This window comes from Podarcis gaigeae (assembly GCF_964106915.1).
Source record: "Podarcis gaigeae genome assembly, chromosome: 3".
Lineage (NCBI taxonomy): Eukaryota > Metazoa > Chordata > Lepidosauria > Squamata > Lacertidae > Podarcis > Podarcis gaigeae.
This window is the reverse complement of record NC_139680.1, coordinates 94,960,872-94,982,709: the sequence shown is the minus strand read 5'-3', so window position 1 is coordinate 94,982,709 and position 21,838 is coordinate 94,960,872. Positions and strand designations below refer to the sequence as shown.

The 21,838-nt window shown below is 42.3% G+C and overlaps 1 protein-coding gene across 7 annotated transcripts in view; it reads right to left on the bottom strand.

Moving 5' to 3' along the window:
* The window catches only part of USH2A (usherin), a gene marked incomplete at its 5' end in the record, with an annotated part of 433,145 nt that overhangs the window by 259,888 nt on the left and 151,419 nt on the right, over positions 1–21,838 (bottom strand). For all 7 annotated transcript variants that reach the window (XR_014562720.1, XM_083732918.1, XM_083732919.1 and 4 more), the window contains 2 exons: positions 1,484–1,645; positions 8,541–8,654. Coding sequence is in view for 6 of the 7 variants with exons in the window: in XM_083732918.1 (XP_083589044.1) it covers positions 1,484–1,645; positions 8,541–8,654 (276 nt within the window). The remainder of the gene's footprint in view (positions 1–1,483; positions 1,646–8,540; positions 8,655–21,838) is intronic.

Sequence of the window (21,838 nt, the reverse complement as noted above, 5' to 3'; positions counted from 1 at the left end):
GCTACCTATACTATATCATGGATAAGTCTCTTGGATATGGATGAGCATTTCAAAGTGGTTTGTGATACAGTACTGTGGTTTGCGCTGTTTAAAGGGGGAAAGTTTTTATTTAATTCCACTGGGCATTTCTAAGCCCTTGGGAAACACCTAAAGTAGTTATTGAGATTCCTGTCATTGAATTTTTTGCTGATATCTCACAAGAATTACTACTAGCTTGCCTAGTCTTACCGCAAAAGCATTTTCACCTGTTTCACAGAAAAGTGGCATAAAATTATAAATATATAAATTGTTTCATTCTCAAACTGCATCACAGAACATTTTCCCCGCAGATCTTTTAATAATGCTTTTTATGATAATATTACCACCAGTCTGTATTCCAAATTCTTAGAAACCGAAGAATAAGACAGCACACACACGAGAACACACAAAAAAGATTGATGGAGATCTTGGAGAGAAAAAAAAGCTCCAAAAGATAAACGACACTACAAGAATATAGGAAAACCTGGAGGGGGGATATTAATTGCACCTATACATTTGATAAATATTTATTTTTTTGCAGAAGAAAAATGCATACTAGTTTAAACTGTCATTATGCGAACCTATATCCTATTTTTCATATTATTAGCAATACATAATGTGGTAGTTTATATTCAAAAATAAAACCAAAATGTATATACCTCATGTATTTATCTAGAAATACACCAAGGTTACTATGGTTACGGAAAATCCATTACCTTTGAATACAGAATGAAAAAGTTTGACTTAAAGTGTGCACTATTTATTATAGTATACATCAACAGCCTTCAGGGGGTTCTCTAACTGGGCTCATTTTTCAGTGTCAGAAGTGACCCACCACACTAGTAGCTTATGGGATGTGCACGGCAAGAAATTTGAACGGAATGCATTCTAAGTTTTCCTGCACTAACTCAAAATGCAGAAATGCCACAGATTGAAGGAAACTGTATCATCAGAAAATGAGTTGCGTTTTGTTCCACAAACTAGTTAAGCCAGAGTATTTAGATTCTGGCCAATTCACATACATTTCCCATAAAAACGGGGTGGTGAGTCAGTGCAACTAATAGTTCAGTCCTGTGTTGCAGACCAGACTAATGCAGTGAGAGTAGTAGGAAGCATCCTTCCACATTGTATGAGCTGGTGCATCTGTATCCTGTGTCCTCAGGCAGCTGCCAAACCTCTAGCATCCTGGCAGAACCCATTAGCAGTGACCACTATCCAGCACCTCCTGGGCCAAGTGGCTGGGCTGGTGAATCTAGCATTGATGATACACTGTAGGAAATTTTAAACTGACCTAGCTGCTTCCACTGACTGGGGAAGCAGGACTGGAATTGAATATCCTGCACATATGTATTCCACATTGCCTGATGCTTGATTCAGAAAGGGTAATCAGTCTAAAATGCCAAACACAAGGTGAAAATATATCTTCTCCACTGTATTCCATACAAGACTCTGAAAAATAACTCACCTTTGACAATATGTTTTGTTTCATTTCCAGTATAAATAAGCTGATTATCCATGTATAAATAATATTGTGTTATAATCCCATTTGGTGTTTTTGGTGGAGCCCAACTCAGGAACAGAGATGTGGGAAATGAAATAGCTGTAGGTGGCTGGACATTTTGTGGAGCTGTGGGGGGAAATGAAAGAAAAATTTATAACACCTAAAGTAGACTTTACACTGAAATCTGTAATAAAATTTAAGGCAATGATAGCTAATTGTTTAGACTTTGAAGACAACAACTTAACAATATAAAATTAACGTATATTGAAAATGTATTTAAAATAAAAACCCCATTTGTGTTTGCCAGTGTAGCATCACTGAGTTGGTCTTATTTGCACCTCTAGAGGACGAAGGCAGGAGTAGCTTTGTCAGGAAATTGGCTGCCCTCTCTTCAGTTTTTAACTCCTGTTTCAAGAAAGCAATCACATTCCCTTTGGCTCCTCTTATTTCTTCATCTTGGCTTACTTTATTCTTTCTCATTTCACTTTTTAGCCCTCTTACAAGTCACTGTCTTTTTATTTCTTTAAAAAAAGTAGTTTCAAGTATTTCTCCCCCTTCCCTCCTTCTCCACCATCTGACTTAGGAAGACAGAGAAGCGGGCAGCTTCCCCAGGCTCTCCCAAGGTTTTCCCACCCAGCTAAAATGTTTATTTGATTTCACTAACCATAGTTGTGGGCCACAGTAGTGGATCACAGCTGGGATTGGCAGCAGCTAGGATGCTAAAAAGTCTCCTGGAAACTCTACAAGCATGGGCATCAATCGCCACCACCCCCAACCAGGAAATTGTAGCAGCCCTTTGTTGTGTGGCAAGTTCCCTCCCCCATATGAAATGAAGACACAGGACACGTTATTTAAGGTTAATGGGCGTAAATGGCCACAACTTTATTGATTACAGAATTGAAGTTATTGGCCTTAGGCATTGGCTCCTATCAACTACCCGGCATGGTGACCGGGAAGGGTTAAACACTAACCGTGGGGGTCCTGTTGAAGTACGCCAACTAGGACCCCACGGGTGTCACCGCTCATGGGTGTGCTGGAGGCCCTTACCTTACTAGGTCTCGGACAAGGCAACGCCCCCCCCCCCGAGTCCTCTACCGGACTACCCTTTTTCCTTGGGGGAAGGTGATGGCGTTTCCTTCCCCTCCCCCCGTCCATTTGCATAACAATTGACTCCTGCCAATGCCTAACCGCCAATACCGCGAAAGTTGTGACATTTGCTACGAGGTAGGCGAAAAAACCCAAAGGCTGGAAATTTGCCAACTTGGAAAAATTCCTACCAGGCCCCTTGCGGCGACCAACCGAAGTCCATAGCAAGGTCAAGTCTACCTAACCTGAGGGTGGGTGGGATGGGAAAACCTCTCAGCTGCCGAGGAGTGAAGAGGGCGGTCCCAGGGCGTGCCTGGCCTTAAATACACTAGGCCACGCCTCCCCGGCCCGCCGATTGGCGGGCAGGGGGCGATGGCACGCCCGGGGATTCCCTAGATCTCGCGGGGGCCAAAATCCAGCCCCCGCGAATGTGGGAGGGGTCAGCCCGCAACCCCCTCTCCTCCCCGAGGCTCGGAAATGGCTTTGCAGCTGCCATCACTTTGGTACCAGAGGATCATTACAGGTACAACTAAGAGGGCCAAACTGCTCCCTCTCCTATGATCTGTGAGAGAAGGGATTTCCCAGATAGGACAAGTGGGTCCATTGCTCTAGAGACAAGGGGAGATCAGCTACCCTTGCCCCCCCCCAAAACTGAAGATGGGGTCAACCTCTTTCCTGTAAAAGGTTCTCCTGCCGCCGTCCACCAGAGACACAAGTAAGCCCAACCCAGCGATGCAACACTGGACAAGGAAAACTACCGTTCAGGTAGGTACAATGGTACAGTCCTTTCTGCTTTTCCATTTTGACAAGTACACAAAGTTGGTGTAGAATAAATAATTAATATAATTATGTGAATGAGAAATACTGCTAAGCAATCTGCATACTCAGTTCTGTGTAGAAGACTTCAAGCAGAAGCAAGGAGGGCCTGATCCAGTGAGAATGGATGAAAGAAAACCTAAATGCCATAGCTATTTACACTGAACTCCATTCTGATCAATGCCAGAGAGGGTCTCTGCAATCTTCTGTCATTGCTCTAAGCTGTGGAACAGGCTTGTTGATCCAAGTGCAGCCTGATCATTCACAAGCCTTTTGCATAGCATCAGCCAATACTGGTTGGCAATGTGCATGTTAAATGATGAATGGTTCAATGGGGAAATGATGAAAGCTAGAGGGTATGATTGTTGTCATTCTTCTGTATCATCAGTGGATTGTTACTATGCATGCAACATGAGCATCCCAAAATAGAAACTGCTTACATTGACTTTGTGTCCAATCCTTCTGAGGGATAAAACACATGTTCCCCATGGCTTTATTTGATTTTTTTGTGAAGCAAAAAATCATTATATACATGACAATACATCTGCATAAATGAGATTATTTTCCAAATCACCTATAGAATGCTCGTTTACACTACTGCAAGTATTTAGAAGATAAAAATAAGAGCTAAATGCTTTACAAAAGAAGTCCTCAGATACTATTATATTTAGTAAAGTCCATGGTAATGCTTGACTTCCATATTTATGTATTTGCAATTTGTTGTTTTTTTTTAAAGCCATCCACAAATAATCTAATTTTCATTGACAAATAGTAGCAGAGCATTAACTTATCAATTCACTAAAATATCAGTGAGTGCATTTAGAAGACTCTAGATGCTAACTGGATTTAGGGATTTGGAATGGGACTTTAGTATCTCAGTAGACATTTTATTGCTTTTTACTCTTTATTGTATGCTATAGTGTTCTCTTCAGGGAGAGAAAAAAACAGGATATAAATTATTTTAAATACATAAATAAATAGAAAATACTGAAAGATACATTTCAAAGTAATCCTAGAACTGATGTTTGTGAATGGCATCTGTGCATAGATTCATATAAACAGTGCACAAATAGTGATGATTAAGGAACTAAAAGCCAGTCTGCATGAGAATTACCATATGCACTAAATCCTACTCAAATCCAGAATGGAGTTCCTAAAATGGTTGGATGGCATATTGTACGCCTCCTTCCAGCCAACTCCTGCAGCCAAGCTGGTGCCAGATGTATTGCTCTGCTTTCATTTGAACCACATCAGTGAGGTCAAGGGGGGGGGTCTTGGTGTCTGGACAGCCCAGGACCTCCATACACACTGGGTTTTTGATTCAACTTTTGGGAATGGCTGGAGTTAAATGGATTACATTCAGATATGCTTGTAATGAATGCATGCAGGTTCAGGATGATTCCTTATGAATTCTCACAAAACCTTGAGAAATAATTTGGAATGATTCAAATCCCAAATGGAGCAGACACATACCTTTTGCAAGCAAAAAAACCACCTTATTTTTGTTTGCAAAGCAATCTTGCAAAAGGCATGAGTGTATAGTCCCCTCTAGAAAAGACTACAAGCTCCTTCCCCTACTGAGAGCCAGCAGGTCTGCCAGCCAAGGCATACCTCCCAATGCTGGCCCTCAAAAATAAGGGGTGCTGTTTGCTAGGAGGAAGGAGAATTGGAAAACCATTTTGCCTTGTCCCATATCACCTTGGCTGTACATCAGGCATGGGCAATTCGTGGCCTTGGACTCATTTCCTTGTTGAACATCTAGTGTATATTGAAGTCCTTTTTAGTTCAGCAGCCATTTTAAGTCATTTCTGATTTTATAGGTTTTAACCGATTTGTATCTTTATTGTATTTGTTGAGTTCACTGTACACTGTACCAAGACAATTATAATTAAGCACTATATAAATTGCTGAAATAAATAAATAAATAAATAAATTCAAAACCACCTGCAATCAATCAGTTAAAACCTCTAGGGGGTGTCAGACAGGGAGAGGGAGGAGAGAGAAAGATAGGAATGGGTGGCCCCACCCATTTTGGGCAATGGTCCCGCCTACTGCTTCCTTAAGCCACACCTAACCACAGCTAGCATGCAACCGCTTGTTGATTACTTCTGAGGGTACACTGAGGTGATGGTTGAAAGATATCTGGGTTCCTGCTTCAAATGAATTGTGGCAGGTAGAAAGCACAGATAGAGCCTTTTCAGTGGTGGCACACTGCCTATAGAGCAGTGTTTCCCAACCTTTTTTGGGCAAAGGCACACTTGTTTCATGAAAAAAATCTCGAGGCACACCACCATTAGAAAATGTTTAAAAAAATAACTCTGTGCCTATATTGACTATATATAAAGTAACTCTCTTTAATAGGAATCAAATAAACACAAATAAAGTATTTTATAATTACTTTATTATGAAATAGTAAGTAAACAGAAATATGAAAAATTATAAAATACTTTATTCAGTGAACCTGTGAGGGCCCGCCCTTTGCGGCAGCCGATTGGCTGCCGCCGTGGGCAGTGAATATTAATGATGTATCATTTTTGTGCTTCATGCTGTGGCCACAGACATGTGATCTGATGGTGAATTTGGGGTGACCCAATGCAAAAATCCTGAGAATCCCTGTGGATCCATGTTTTGTAACCACGTTTTTGCACCATTGCAGCCCCAGGCAACAGTGGGTGTGTGATTTTGGGGGGGCAGGCTGTAGCCATGGACATGCTATGTGATCTGATGGTGAATTTGGGGTGACCCAATGCAAAGATCCTGAGGATCCATGTGGATCCATGTTTTGTAACCACATTTTTGCACCACTGCAGCCCCACGCAACAGTGGGTGCGTGATTTTTGGAGGGCAGGCTGTAGCCATGGACATGCTATGTGATCTGTTGGTGAATTTGGGGTGACCCAATGCAAAGATCCTGAGGATCCATGTGGATCCATGCTTTTAAACCACATTTTAAGTGGGGAGGGAAGGAAAAACACAGAACGGACAAGGAGCACGAGAGGGGTGTGCAGAGAAGCAGCTGGCTAAGAATGCAGGAGAGGGGTATAACGGGGAGGGAGGAAAGGAAGGCAAAAGTTTTCCCTCACCTACTCACCCAAGCCAGCCAGCTCGCACGCTCTCTCTCTCTCTCCCCCTCCTGCCTGCTTGCCTGGAGGGGAGGGGCTTTCCCTGCTCTTTGTTCCGTTTGAGCAAGCACAGCAAGGAAACAGAGGCGGGTGGGCAGTAAGACCCTGAGGCAAGTGCGGCTTGTGCTTGCTCAGCAGCTTCTTCACGGTGCTCCGCGGAACGGTGTTCTTCATCCCGCCGGCGGCGGCTCCCTCTCTTTCCTCTCAAGCAGAGCGGCCTTCCTGCTCCAGCCGCGCCTGCGCCTGAGGAGTTTCGAATCTGCCGCCGCGCGCAGGGTGACGTCACGGCCGCCGCCGGGCCAATCCGCCTGCTCGGCCCCGCCTCCCTTCTTCTCGCCTCCCTCACGAGAGGAAGCGCCTCCCTCGCGCACGGCGGATGCAGCCTGAGCAGAGTCCCCTCTCGCTTAGAGCAGTGTTTCCCAAGCGGCACACGAGGCAACGTCTCGCGGCACACTAGTGTGCCGCGGAACACCGGTTGGGAAACACTGCTATAGAGCACACTATTCACCTACATTGTTATCTTTCTGGCACTAGGCAAAACTTTTATTCTACAAGCTTTATAACCAAAGTCTTTAACCCAGAATTTTGTTTTTGTTTTTGGGGCTTTGTTCTTGCAACTTTGTATTTTAGTATGCCATTTTAATTCAGAGTTGTATAAGATGACCTGGTAAATTTTATTTCAAGGGTGGAATATAAATCTTTGAATAAAATAAAAATAGGTAAAATAAAATTGGAGGGTTGCATTTTTTTGCTAGCAGGGGAGGAGTTTCACTTTAAGCCTACCCGATGAGTTTCTCGAGACAGACGAATGCCAACAATAACAACTCCAACTCCAACTCCAACTCAGAAGCAACAATTTAGAGAAAAGAGATGAGCCACACTTCTTTTGAGTATGCAGATTCTAAAATTATTAGGCAGCTATCTAGGGTGATAAGAGTGAATGATCTATTATGGCAGATTAGGAGGTAAAAGTGAATGTGAGGAAATTCCACCGTCTGTTATTCTAGATATGAACAGCCTGGGGTGTGAACTTTGTCTCCTTAGGATGTCAGCATCACCTTCGGCTACTGCATCACTTGAAGGTAAACTTTTATGAAGGTAAATTCTTAAAAGAAAATCATCCATAGAGTAATCCAAGAAACAAAGAAGGTTGTGTTAATTTATAGGCCTTCTTTGAAACAATATTAGGGCCAGGTCCTTCTTTCTGTTATGGTAGCATAAATTTGCCATCAAGAAAACAAGCAATTTTGATTTCATGGGGAAAGCTATGGACTGGTGTAATTTTACAATCTGGCTCAAGTTATTTTCTTTTATGTTTAAGATAAATATCCTGCAAATCTTTTGAGAACCCTTTCCTCAGTAATTGATACACAGAAGTTACTGAGCTAGTCTCTAAAAGCAAAACCAGAACATATTATCTCTTTCTTGCTGCTCTTGAGCTTAATACCAGCTTCAGAAATGATAATTTATGCTTGCAACTTTTAAGTTTCAAGTACAACAGATTAATAAACGGCCCAATTGGCATTTTGAGGTTCCATCAGGCTGAAATAATTGTTGCCTGTGCTGGTGTTTAGCAGTTAAAAGAGACCATGGAAATCAACCATTTGATTCTCAATTTCATACTGTGCCATACAATCAATTCTTTTTAGTCAGACTGTCTCTAGATTTACTTCTGAGCCATAGTAAAATGAGGAAGCTTTCATTAATCTTTCAGATGCTTCATATTAATGACAAGGCTCTTGCATGAACAATGTAACAGCAATTAAAAAGCCCATTAATCTGCATTACAGCTATTAAAGATGCATGTCATTAAAGGGTATGGAGTTTGATTCATTTTAGCACCCCCCAAAAAATGGAGCAATTATGGTCTGGCAATGCACTTTGTCATCAAATTAGGTTGGGGTTTTCCAGCAAATGGCTTTGCAGCATTTAGCTCCTCTCCTATTTTATTATTCATGACTGAAATGTGGAAGTCAAGACCTTTGAAATTACTTTACCTTCTTGTGGAGTGGAGATGTTCAAAGCATGCGAGCTCTCAGTACAGCCAGCCAAAGTGCAGGCCGTTAGGGTTACAGCATACTTTGCAAAGGGCTGCAAGCCTGTCAGGGTGCCTGCAAAAGAAATAAGCAATGCTTTGTGGAGGTGTGTACAATATGCAAGGATCACAGAACATTAAGATATGCCCTAAGGTAATTTAGCACAATAGTGAATCTAGTTGTACATCATATGTTTACAACAGACAGGGACAGGTCGAGTCTCATCTGAGAAATATTGATAGCCTTGCTGTAAAACTTCCCCGGAGATTTCTCAGAGGTTTTGCTCAAGCCGGATGTTCCGATTTAATCTTTACCCTATTTAGAAATTCTGAAACTTAACACATGGAAGGAGAATCAAGATAGTGCCCAGTGGCCTCATCCCTGACCTCCCTGTGTTAACCGGTCAGTACATCTGATTCTGTGTACACTATCGGTACCCTGCATTTTAAAAGGATGCAGATTGCACACACAGAAATTAGACGTGACATTAATTGCATGAATGTAATTAACATGTATTGTTTTTGTTATGTAAACATCAGCCACAGGAAAATCTGAGCAAGGTCTTGGGATGGGGGGGGGAGGGGAATTTCGCTTGAAATGCAAACAGACATTTGGGAGAGGAATGTTGGTCAGGATCACAGCTAGGAGAAAAAGAGTCAAGCTTTCCTTGCCCACCTGCAAGACTTGGAGGCTTTCACTGTGGCAGCTACTTACATAAGAAAAATGTGCATGTCAATTACATTCAAAACATCTACTTTAGTCCAGAACCTATTGATGCAGATTTTGTGCAGAAGGAATAATCAATATGTGGAGGTCAGGGCCACGACTGGTGGATCCAGTCCCAATCCCCCATTCACGCATTGATTTTACCTATTGATTTATAATGCCTGGTTCAATATTTTTGCTTTAGGTTAAATTCAGGAGCAATCTAGGGTTATGCAACCCAACCTCCCAGCCCATCTAAATCCCCCCCCCTTCTCTAAAAATTGATGTGAATATTTTGTCCAAAGAAGAAGCCATATTGCCTCCAACTTTTGCTTCAGGCACAATTCAGTTTGGCAAGTCTAATAACCATAGGAAAGAATTGGGGGAAATTAATTAGTTACAATTATTTGTCCAGTTTTTATGGGCTACTGGAGCATTTTCACTTCTTACTTATGTCCTTTTCAGATTAAAGTAAACTATTTTTTAAATTTGATCCACTCAGCCTCATTCTGTCCACAGGGGCCTCTGCAACAGCACAGCCTGGCAAGAGGACCGCATCTGCTCATTTCAACCCCCTCCAGCATCACAACTGGGGTTGCACTTTCTCTATCAGTCTCTTAGCTGCTACACTCTGGGCCAAATGACCGGTGCAAAACCAGAATTGCTCTCCACTCTCCCCAAAGCAGCCACTGAAGTTTAAATAGACATGTTTGTGTACACGCACCACATCTGAGGTGAAAAGCGTCCCACAAATTTTATGGATAAATATCACACCATATTTAGGTACCATAGGAAGCTAGCTTATAGCAAGTTCCATCTTGCTTAATTTTGTCTACACTGACTAGCAGAGGCTTTCCAGGATTTCAGACATGGGTCTCTCCCAGCCCTACCTGGAGATGCCAGGGGTTGAAACCTGAAAGACTATGACCATCTGCATGCAGAGCAGAGGCTTTAGCCCTGAGCTGTAGGCCTTCCCCTATGCACTTACCACAACTACCGGCTCCATCCACATTTAGGGATAGCATAGCATGCTAAGGGGACACGGGTGGCGCTATGGGTTAAACCACAGAGCCTAGGGCTTGCTGATCAGAAGGTTGGCGGTTTGAATCCCCGTGACGGGGTTGAGCTCCCATTGCTTGGTCCCTGCTCCTGCCAACCTAGCAGTTCGAAAGCACGAAGCACAAGTAGATAAATAGGTACCGCTCCGGCGGGAAGGTAAACGGCGTTTCCGTGCGCTGCTCTGGTTCGCCAGAAGCGGCTTGGTCATGCTGGCCACATGACCCGGAAGCTGTCTGCGGACAAACGCCGGCTCCCTTGGCCCGTAAAGCGAGATGAGCGCCGCAACCCCAGAGTCGTCTGTGACTGGACCTGATGGTCAGGGGTCCCTTTACCTTTACAGCATGCTAATGGTGTGCACCGATGTGGGTAAAATGGGGTGCACTGTTGCTACACATGAATGGACAGAGATGTGCTAAGTGCATTTAAACCATGATGGGATGTGACTGAATCATTTACAAGAAAAACAGATTTATCTGTGGGCTGAGTCATATAAATCAGACCTCTGTGTTAATCGATCAAGAATTACTACCACCATTTAGTTCCCAAGCATGATTTAGAAACCCCATTTTACCCACATCTATTAATTGAAAGAGTAGGCACCATTTCTTTGTTCTTGAACCACCCTGGTTGCGAATACACAACAATGTGTTTAAATGATGCCCATCTCTCATCAATCCCCAATAGGTGAACTTGCAAGGCCATCAATCAGTGCAGAGTAGTGTTATACCAAATATTTCTTCTGTATTTTTTGGCTTCCCTCCCATCAAATATGACCACTTTGTATTTCAAAGGTTTGTCAAATTTATTTAAATTCACTCACTTCTCAAAGGTTAATACAATCTTACTGGCAGGGAGGGGAAGCTTTTACCCTGTCCTGCAAAACCAATGAAATTCAAAACTGGGACATATACCAAGAACTATGATGAGACACAATTTAAACCGTCTTTATCACTGACCATCTCGTAAATATTGTTCAATGTCACTTAGGAATTTTGAACAGATAATTGTTTCACTTGAAATATTATACGGTAATTCTACAGTATAATAAAACTTATTAAAAAAAACAGAAATATAGTAAGAAAAAAATCTCTATATTTGAGCTCCATTTCATATACTGCCTAGCTGTTGTGATTTTTCATTAAGAATGGAATGTAAATGAAATTTTAAGAACCACTGCCTGATGGTACAACACTGCTGGTTTTTCTTCATTTTCTTCAGATAAATCAAAATAAGGCCTCAAGGTTTGTCTTCCGAAACAGATACTAAATTAAATATTACTAATGATTAAACAGGGGCTATTTTAATAAAAAAAAAACTTGCTTTGCATACCAAGTGGACCTCTTGTGCTAGGTGTGATTTCAGTTCGCTGCTACACTCTTAACTTTACATCCATATTTAACAAATGACATTATTCAGTTTCATGGGGTCACTGTGTCAAAATGTCTGTGTTGGAATTTTAATTTATTTCCAAAGGTTCCCTTCACTGGGCAGAAAGAGTGGTACCTTCAATTGATTTACTGCCTGTAATCTACCATGTGTTGTTTTTTTTTAAAAAAGACTAGAACTTTTGCTGTGACGTAGTATTTTTTAAAGGAAGAACCTGCCTGCATTGCAGTAGTATTATACAGTATTATACTGCAAATATGACAAGGGATCAGAGTACTCTTGTCACAAACTAAAGGTTCAGTGATTAAGAGATAATTTCGTAGATATAGCTATTCATATGCAGTGCTTTTTTTCTTTAAAAAAATGTTTAGGGGTACTCCCATTTTGACTCAAGAAAACCACCATTTTATAGTCCAAATTTGGGAAAATAAATACAGTAAATGGACGAAAGTACAAAGATTCACAAAACTTGTAGGGGTCTGTGTACCCCTGCCTACCCCCAGAAAAAAGCACTGTTCATATGTATGGTATTTTTGATTAATTTTATTCTATTGTTTATTAATTTCGTCATGCTTTTATGAGTGTTTATGTTTGACAAATTATGTAAATTAACAGTACAAACCTATACATGTATACTCAGAAATAAACTTACTCCCAGGAAACTGGATCTATCATATATTACCGCATCCTTAAAAAAACTGAAGTTAACAGATAACTACTTGGGAAGTCATAATTATCTGATGGTGATGATGATGATGATGGGTTTTATAGATGAACACATACACCGTTTTTAGTCCCAATGCTACTCTGCAATCAACTCAATTGCAATCCACATTCTAGCTAGAAATGTGCTTATTTGGCTTTTTATAAATATTGTGTAGAGATCTGTAGGTGTTGTTGGTGAATTCTAGCATTTGGGCATACCAGGATAGTCACAGAGCAATATAGAACTGACCAAAATTCAAGACAAAGTTTTTTTGGGGGCCCACATCCAGTGCTTCATCAACCACTCAGCTGTCATAACTAATGCATGATTATGTTTTAAGATAAAAGTTCTTTCTAAAACCCACTACAAGTACCTATGACAGTCTCAGAATACTTTCATAACAATGCATAATTTAATTTGCTCAGCTATAAATTAATGTGTGTGTACGTCAATGAGGATCTTAGTTATGGGGCTGCTGACTTTGTACTGCAGGATAGGCAGGCGCTGAGTATAAATTTCACTGACTGACTGGAAGTGCAGAGGAAATGAGTGGGTAATGAGAGCAGAGCAGCCAGTTCTTTAATTGAATTAAAAGCTGGGTGACACCAATGCAGACACCTGTCCAATTACAGACAGGCCAAGGTGTTTACCATTGCTGTACAAGCGATTTGAAGATGACAGAAATCTTTCCGCCCACAGATTAACATAATGAAGGAGAACAGATTACAGTGGATGCTAGCCAAACAGCTAGGTTGGCAGCTGAGAGAGGAGGAAAAAGTACCTTACTGAACTATGTAAATAAGAAGTGTACTTTTTTCATACCTACCAAGTGCAGGCATTTGTGTGAGGCAAGGGGTGCAGCCAGAAGGGTCAGATGCAACAGATTCCCCAAGACTTTATTCAAAGTTAACGTATTTCATAATCACATCTGATCTACCAAGCATTAGACGGATGTGTGGCTTTCGGTATTTTCTGCCCACTGCTGCCCATTTTTTAACATTTTTGTGGTTAGCATACAGGAACACGGCTATCCTTCAAAATCCACATCTTTCTGAATTGTCCTCAAGCCAAAAGGTGTCCACAAAAATTCATATATTAATTAAAATAACATACAAAACTACATTTTATTATGAAAAATGCGAAAGCATATGAACGTATCTGTACTGAATTCCCAAGTGACTTTTTAACTCCCTGTGTTAAAATAACAGCATGCGCTGTTTAGGTTGCTAGTAGATCGGGACCAAGGGCTGCAACATTGAAGCCAGTTAGATATTATAACAGGGGTAGGGAACCTTTATTGGCCTAAGGGCCACATTACCTTGTCGGGAACCTTCTGGGGGCCACAGGCCAACAACAAAGGCAAACACAAGAGAGCAATGGATGTGACTCTTATCTTTGCACAGCGAGCTAATTATAACCATGGAAAAATTAGCTCCATCCAGGCAAGCAGATGGCATTAACACAGCTCAGGGGCACATTCCAGCCAGGCAAAAGCACTCAAGGAAAGCTTGTGCAAGGTTAGTAAAGTGTGTGGCCTGGGATGGGGACATGGCTTAGGGGGAGTTCTGAAAGCCAGACAAAATGATCTGGAGGTCCACACCTGTCCCACTGCAATGTAGTCTCATGCATATTAGTGACACTTACCAATTAACCACACAGGCCCATTCTCATGTTGCCACCCTCTGAACCTCTCATGGAGAGGTTCTTCACATGAAGAAGGGCCTCAGATGATTGTCACCAGGTCTGGCTTAGTTAACATGGGGAGAGGAGGTCCTTGGGGTATTGCAGGCCTAAGCCATTTAAGGGTTTATATGTCAAATCTAGCAATCTGAATTGGGCCCCAAAACTAATTGGCAGCCAGTGCAGTTGAGCCAGGATTGGGGTTATACCTGGCCACTGAATTCTGCACCAGCTGAAGTTTCCAAACTGACGTCAGAGGCAGTCCCACATATAACGTGTTGCAGTAATCTAACCTAGATCAGCATATTGCTTACAATGTACTCCAAACCTCTGGATGACTCCAAACAGCGGATTCATGTAGATGTTTAATGGGATGGGAAATAAATAAAACCCTGAGAAACCCCATAATGAAGGTTCCACAGGGCCAAAGAGGAACAACCATCCAGGAAACAACCATCCAAGTAGGACTGGAACCACCATAAAGTGATGTCACCCACCCACCTTTGAGGTTCATCTGTTGTAATAGTGGAGTCAATATCCTGGTGGATGCAAGCAATTTTATCCTCATATTGCTTTGCAATCAAGTCACAGTGAGCTACCATCAGTTCTGCCACCTCCTTCAGGACAGACTGTAAGAGGCCCCTCACTACCCAGAAAAGCTCTGCCATATGGCACAAAGAGGATGTAATAGAGGCAACAAAGTATGTATTGTTTGCTGCCTTCACTGCTACTAGGTAGGTTTGATGATGAGCCCTCAACCAGAGTTTGATTGCATTTGATTGGTGTTTTCTTCCACTTGCGTTCAAGCCGTCTCCCAGCTAATTTCCTTGCCCTAAACTCTGGAGTATACAGGGAGTCAAACATGCTCCATGAAGCAGGAGAGGGCTTTCAGAGATGATTGTGACAATGGCCCAAGCCATTCAGATGTTCCAGAGCAGCCTTTCTCAACCTGTGGGTCCCCAGATGTTGTTGAACTACAACTCCCATCAACCCTAGCTAGCAAGGCCAGAGCTCAGGGATGATGCCAGTTGTAGTCCAACAACATCTGGGGACCCACAGGTTGAGAAAGGCTGCTCTGAGATTGAGAACCGCTGTTCTCGAGGTTGGACAGTGCTTCAACAGGAACACCAGTCATAACACCACAGGGCCATCTGGAAACCCATTTGATCCATCAGCCTCCAAGAGCACACCATCCTCATAGGTCCCCCTCCTCTACAAAAGAAGAAGGTGCTGAAAGCCTACATCTCACCAGGAAGTGATTTGACCATGACAAGGGGCTGATGTCAATACTCAAGCCCACAGAACATGAGACTTTTGCATGCAATAGAGTTATGGATTTGACCTGAGAGGGGTTTTGAGGGCACAATTTAAGTAGACTGACCATTGCTCAGGGGTATTATGTATGAGGGATTATATGGGGGCTGGGAATCCAAGCCAACCTTACCCCACCTCTAACCTGTTTTATTCATAAGCTATCAGCTCTCTCATCACAGTCCCCCATAATATCATCACATTCTCTATGTGATACCCAATTGTCTAAGAACATAGAAGAAGAAAAGCACTGAAATGGACTGCAAATAAATGGGGGGTGGGGGTGGGGGGAAAAACAGAAAGGCAGCAGGTTTTTGAGTGGGATTTTGCTTTCCCTTTAAAAGCCCATGTAAAAATTGTCAGAACACAAAGAATCAGTGCAGCTCTATATAAACTGCAATGGAACCCCAAAGCTCAGTAACTTCAAACCACTAAAATATAATTTGCTATTTAAAACAAAAAAGCTTGTTCTGACATTTTTCTTAAAAAGAGAGAGAGAAACACACATGCAAACATCACATTTAAAGGTTTGGTTCATGCATTTGCTTATGTGGTGCAGATAACTGAAACCCTGTGTTGTTGCTTCTGTTTTTTAACCCCACCACTGTGGTGAGTCACACTTTGTTGGTGTTAAGCGTTAATGCAAAATGCATTAGCGCTTAGTGGTGAGATCTCTGGATCGGCTGGTTCCAAAGAGCTTAATAGAGAAGCCAACACTCCAGCATTACATGGGATGCTAACACTTTGAAAACATCAATAATGCTTACTTTATGCTTATTGAATGCACTTTCAAACTGCTCCCTTACATCACTGGAACATTAGAAGGAAGTTCTATGGTTCCATTTCTGACCCTGCTTTGACATCTGTTTATCTTCTGTTGCATTTACATTAGATTCACTGATGGCTCAAACCCTATGGCCAGAAAGTCTAGTTTTCAGAATGTGCTATGAACATTCTACTTGTGCAATTAACACCAAAGGATTAATGCTCTTATTATATCCAAATCAGTAAGAGTCAAACTGACACACACAAAAATATAAAAATTATTGAGTCAGTATAGGATCAAGAACACCCACTTCACTTCGTGGTCACTTTGGGAAATTTAACACTGATTTGTTCTTTTTAAAATGTTGCAATACTACATGACAGTATGTTGATGGGGTTCTTCGACTCAAACAGAAGCTGGAACTTTTGATAGTAAACAAATAAGTCAACCTTCCTATTAGCCCAACCAGAGAACCAAAAACAAGGCACATTTTTCCATTAAAATATTAGAACAACACCACAAAACAGATACACCCCTATCTATACAAGAGAGTTCACTGTCAAATTTCCAGATGTTGAGAGCATAGCCCATGCAGCTGAATCCTTCTAAAGTGGTTCCTCTCCTAAAGGAACCTTTGACAGATGAACACACCACCTAAATTCACCCTTTGAACATAAACTGCTGCAACTACTTAGAGAGATAAATTGTGTTTTGCCACTTCTTTTTCCCATTTGAAACAAACTGTATGTTTGTTGCATTGCACAATGACACAAACAGTTTGCCTATATGAATGTGTCATTGTGCAATGCAACTTTCCTTTCTATTATTGTTCTGTCTTGCCCAGGAGTGGAGGGAGGAGGATACCAAAAAAGGAAACAAAATACAGAGTTGGGGGCTTATGGTGTTAGGCAGTCAAGTAAGTAAATTCCATGTACCCCCCAAAATACACACATTTTTGCAAAGCAATTTCCCCTAATATAATGCATTTTGTAAGTTTTCACTAATATATTCATTTTAATGCACACTTTACCTCAACACGTGCATTTTGGTACGCCTTACGTGGCTGAAGAACTGCATTGCAAAATTTATAAAATTGTGAATATTGAAGGATGGCTGTGTTTCACTTCAGATACGGTTATGGAAAGTGCAGATGAGACAGGCGCACCTTAAACTGTGATCTGAATTGAACTGCTCCCCCATCCCAAATCAAGATGGAACATTTATTTGAAGGACCAAAGTGGATTACTGGACACATGGACTGCTCTGTGCCAACCAATGAGCAAGCAAACATTGTAGCTATTGCTCGAACAAGTTTTGGGTTTTTTTGCATCAGGTCTGTCTTACATACGGTTGTGTAATTAGTAAACACTGAGAGCAAGATTATTTCCCTGACATCTTTTGAGCTCACATATTTGAGAGGGTATAATAAATCTCTCCTCTCACCATGCTTGTCCTAGGCAAGGACAATGGACAATTACATTCTCTGCACTGACTGATGAATGTATGAAATGATTGTTCTTTCTTGCTGTGAATGTCACTCAAAAGTGGCTAGTAGAAACTGGAGCAATGATGGCATGGCACTTCTATGTCTCCCTAAAGCATATTTCTCAATCTGTCCACAGGGTGGTGAAGGGAACGCAGCGCTGGAACTTCCACAGTAATGTCCAGTCCCTAATCAACACAATATTAATAAAACAGTTTGGAGACCATTACAGGACTTCTTTGGATTAGTGAAACCATGATTTCACTAATGTATTTAGATTTATGGTCCTACAGCAGGGCTAATATCAATGTAATTTAATCATACTCCTATGCTCAACTATAGGTAGAGTCAACCACACAGAGTACTGGGAGGTGTGGGGGAGAAGAAGAAGCCTTTCATCAGAATCCTATGCTTCTAAGGGGACAGTCATATCCAACCCAACAACAGTGAAAAGTTATAACTACAAAAAAGGTTGCCTAAGTTAAACACTGCCGTAATGCAGATACAGTGGTGCCTCACAAGACGAAATTAATTCGTTCCGCAAGTTTTTTCGTCTTGCGAGTTTTTCGTCTTGCGAAGCACGGTTTCCCATAGGAATGCATTGAAAATCAATCAATGCGTTCCTATGGAAACCGCCTTCAGACCAGGTCCGGGGACAGTCTGTCCCCCAACCTCTTCTGAAGGCCGGCGGGGGGCGAAAGTCTTTGCTTCCACCCCCGCCTGCCTTCCCGGGGGAAGCAAATGCTGCCGTCCCCCAGCATTTTAAAAGAGGTCCAGGACCTCTTCTGAAGGCTGGTGGGGGGCAAAAGTCTTTGTCCCCCCTGCCTGCCTTCCCGGGGGCTTTTAAATCGCCCCGGGACAGCTTCGCTGCCGTCCCCCAGCATTTTAAAAACCCCGGGACAGTGGAGGACTTCTCCGCTGTCCGGGGCGATCTTAAAATGCTGCCGCCCGCCAGCATTTTAAAATCGCCCCGGGACAGCGGAGGAATTCTCCGCTGTCCCGGGGCGATTTAAAAGCCCCCGGGAAGGCAGGCAGGGGGGACAAATACTTTTGCCCCCCGCCTGCCTTCAGAAGAGGTCCAGGACCTATTCTGAAGGCGGGCGGGGGGCAAAAGTCTTTGCTCCCCCCCGCCTGCCTTCAAAAGCTATCCGGGATAGCGGGAAGCGCTTCCCTGCTATCCCGGACTGCTATTAAAATGCTGGCCGTGGGGAGCAAAGCCTTTCGGCCCCTGCCGGCCTTCCTGGACCTCTTCTGAAGGCCGGAGGGGGGGAAGGCTTTGCTCCCCACCACTAGCATTTAAAAGAGTTCCCCGGAGATTTCCCTATGGGCTTTCTTCTTGCGAAGCAAGCCCATAGGGAAATTCGTTTTGCGAAGCGCCTCCAAAACGGAAAACCCTTTCGTCTAGCGGGTTTTTCGTCTTGCGAGGCGTTCGTCTTGCGGGGCACCACTGTATTAATATTGTGCAGCAATTGGATGCAATAAAAGCTGACTCCTTTTGGAATAAAAAATGTCTAAACACATCTTTACTAACCAGAACTTATTCAAAGCAGATACAAAACAATCAATGATACATCCAGAAAGTTGTATAAATCAAATGCAAGATTAAGCATAGGTTCTTCTTCTTAAATACCGTATTGTCCCAAATATAAGCTGCACCTGCAAATAAGCTGCACCTTTAAAATTCAGGGGGCGGGGGAGAAAATAAGCCGCTCCCTTAAAATTTCACAGGCACTCACACCCGTAAATGGCAAATGTAGAAGACAATCCTACGGGTATCATTCCCCCGTGCTGCTTGGGGGGGGGGGCAGCCATGCCGCTTTGTCGACGGCCTTCCTCCCTTCCCCTTTTCTTTCTGGTGGTTTGGGAGAGGCCTGGAAGCCACGGTCCTGATGGGGGCCGTTGTCTCGCACCCCTGATGGCCCTCGTGGTGCCATCGGGGGGGGGGGCTCTCTGTATTCCAGTCTTGGAAAGCAAGGCAGGGCCATGGACCTAGGGCAGCAATATCGTAAAAGCCAATTTTTGTAAGGCTGTGAATATAAGTGACATTAACATTTTAAGGTCAGAATTTTTTTGGGGGGGGAGTGTGGTTTGTATTCGGGCCAATGCAGTATATAACAGAACATAATTATGATCAGCGTAAAAATCTAAACTCTGTCTCTCCCATAGCCTGCATTAGTCTGCATCCAGCCTAAGGTTACGAATCATTATCACACCCTTTTCCCACTATTCTTGGGAACAAAAGACAAAGGCAACTCCCCTTCAAAATGGCCCAGGATACCTTAAGGACCCAGGTGCTTCTCGGCTCTTGATTCATTCCAGTCTCCTGCCCATGGCCCAATCATGACAGTAGCGAATTATAGCACTGCACCAAGGATATATAGTTCTTGGCTGCCCAACCACTACCCCTGACACAGAAGTCTATACCTTGAGACTTGAACCTCAACCTCCTTTTTGCCTTTGAATTGCGCTTTCCCGCTGAACAACTAGTCTACACAGAACACTGCCTGCTGTGAAATCATTGTTGTTAGCTTTTATTCTTCTTTGTGTACATGGCCCCTTCTCCTTGACAAAGAGAGACTTCTATACAAATGTGAGAGGCATTATTCCCACAGCAGTATTCCAAACTTTCTCATGGGAAGCATCCAGGGACTCAACTACATTAGTAAAGAAACAGCGATTTGAATGCGCTATAAACATGCAACACCAGATGGCACTAGAGAGCAGGAAATTTTAAAACACGATTTTCCATAGAGATTTTTTTTCTTTTGTTATAACAATCCAATTTCTGACTTATTGATAGCATTTTTTCCTGTGTCTAGATCCACACCAGGCTGCTCATCTAAAGATTTCTACTTACAGTACCATGGGTAAGATGCATAAATGTTATTGTTGTCTTTATTTCTATTCCATACTTTTAAAAAGTGACTTCTGTATTTATTGTTTAATTATTTCTTCTCTATTTTACCCTGATGGTTTTACCCTGAGCAGTGGCTCTTCTAAATAAATAAATAAAAATAACCCAGGTGGCCTGGGTTATTTTAGACCACAACAAAAAGCAATTGGATGATCCTTATTCTGCGAGGATAATGCACAAGTATTTTGCAGATACATAAAGGGAAGGAGACAAATTATGGGAATTTTGATTTGGCAATATTGATTTTTTAGATTGTGCATTAGATGATACAATGGTAAATACTGAGTATCAAGCAGGAAAAGCTTTTTTCCACTTGTCTGACTGCAGATCTGATTCACTGAGGCTTGAAATCTCATTTGCAAAAGAGGCAAAGTTCAGCTGAAGAAAAGTCCAGGAAAAGTATTCAGGAAAGTCATTTCCCCCTCTGGCATACAGGCATATGAATCTTCAGAAGATATCATATAATTACCCATACATGTATGACTTCCTGGAATAACTGCATAACAGTGTAGCCGCTATTGTATTTCTATTCCACTGCAGTTTCACATACACTCAAGTCTCAGCAATACACAAACACACGCATACACAAGTTCCCTGTCTGATGAGGTGTCTCACTACTACAGAAGACTTACAGTTGTCAATAAATATTTGTGCTCTTTTTAAAAAACAACTACTGCCACAAAACACACTATAGAAGGCTATTTTTCAAGGATACTTCATATGCTAACTTTTTTCAAATATGGATAACCCAAGTGACAAAAAGCATGTGTCTTGCATCTAGAATGAAACTGGAAATCCCTGCTTACAGAGGCTCTGGGATTCAATGAATTTGCACTTTCAATATTATGCTATCCATGCACTCATCCCCTCATCACACAGGAGAAGTGGAGAACCTGTGACCTGCCAGATGTTGCTGCACTGCAACTCCCATAATCCCTGGAGCTGATGGGATTTGTAGTTTGGCAACATCTGGAGGGCCACAGGTTCCCCCTCCCTGCCACCGAGAGAAGACACCAAGTACACTGAGGAGATCCTGTACTGAAACAAATGTTGGGTCTCCCTGGCCTTCCAACATAAACCCTGCAGGATCTCCCCGTGTCCATTAAGCATCTCACACCTCTACCTCATTGTCTGAACAAGGTGTACAATCTTTGCTGGTTCATTCCCCCCCCCCCCCAAAAAAAGAAAACCCACAGAGAATGAAAAAGGCAAACCATATTTTTAAAGTACAATCTAAAAAGTAACAACT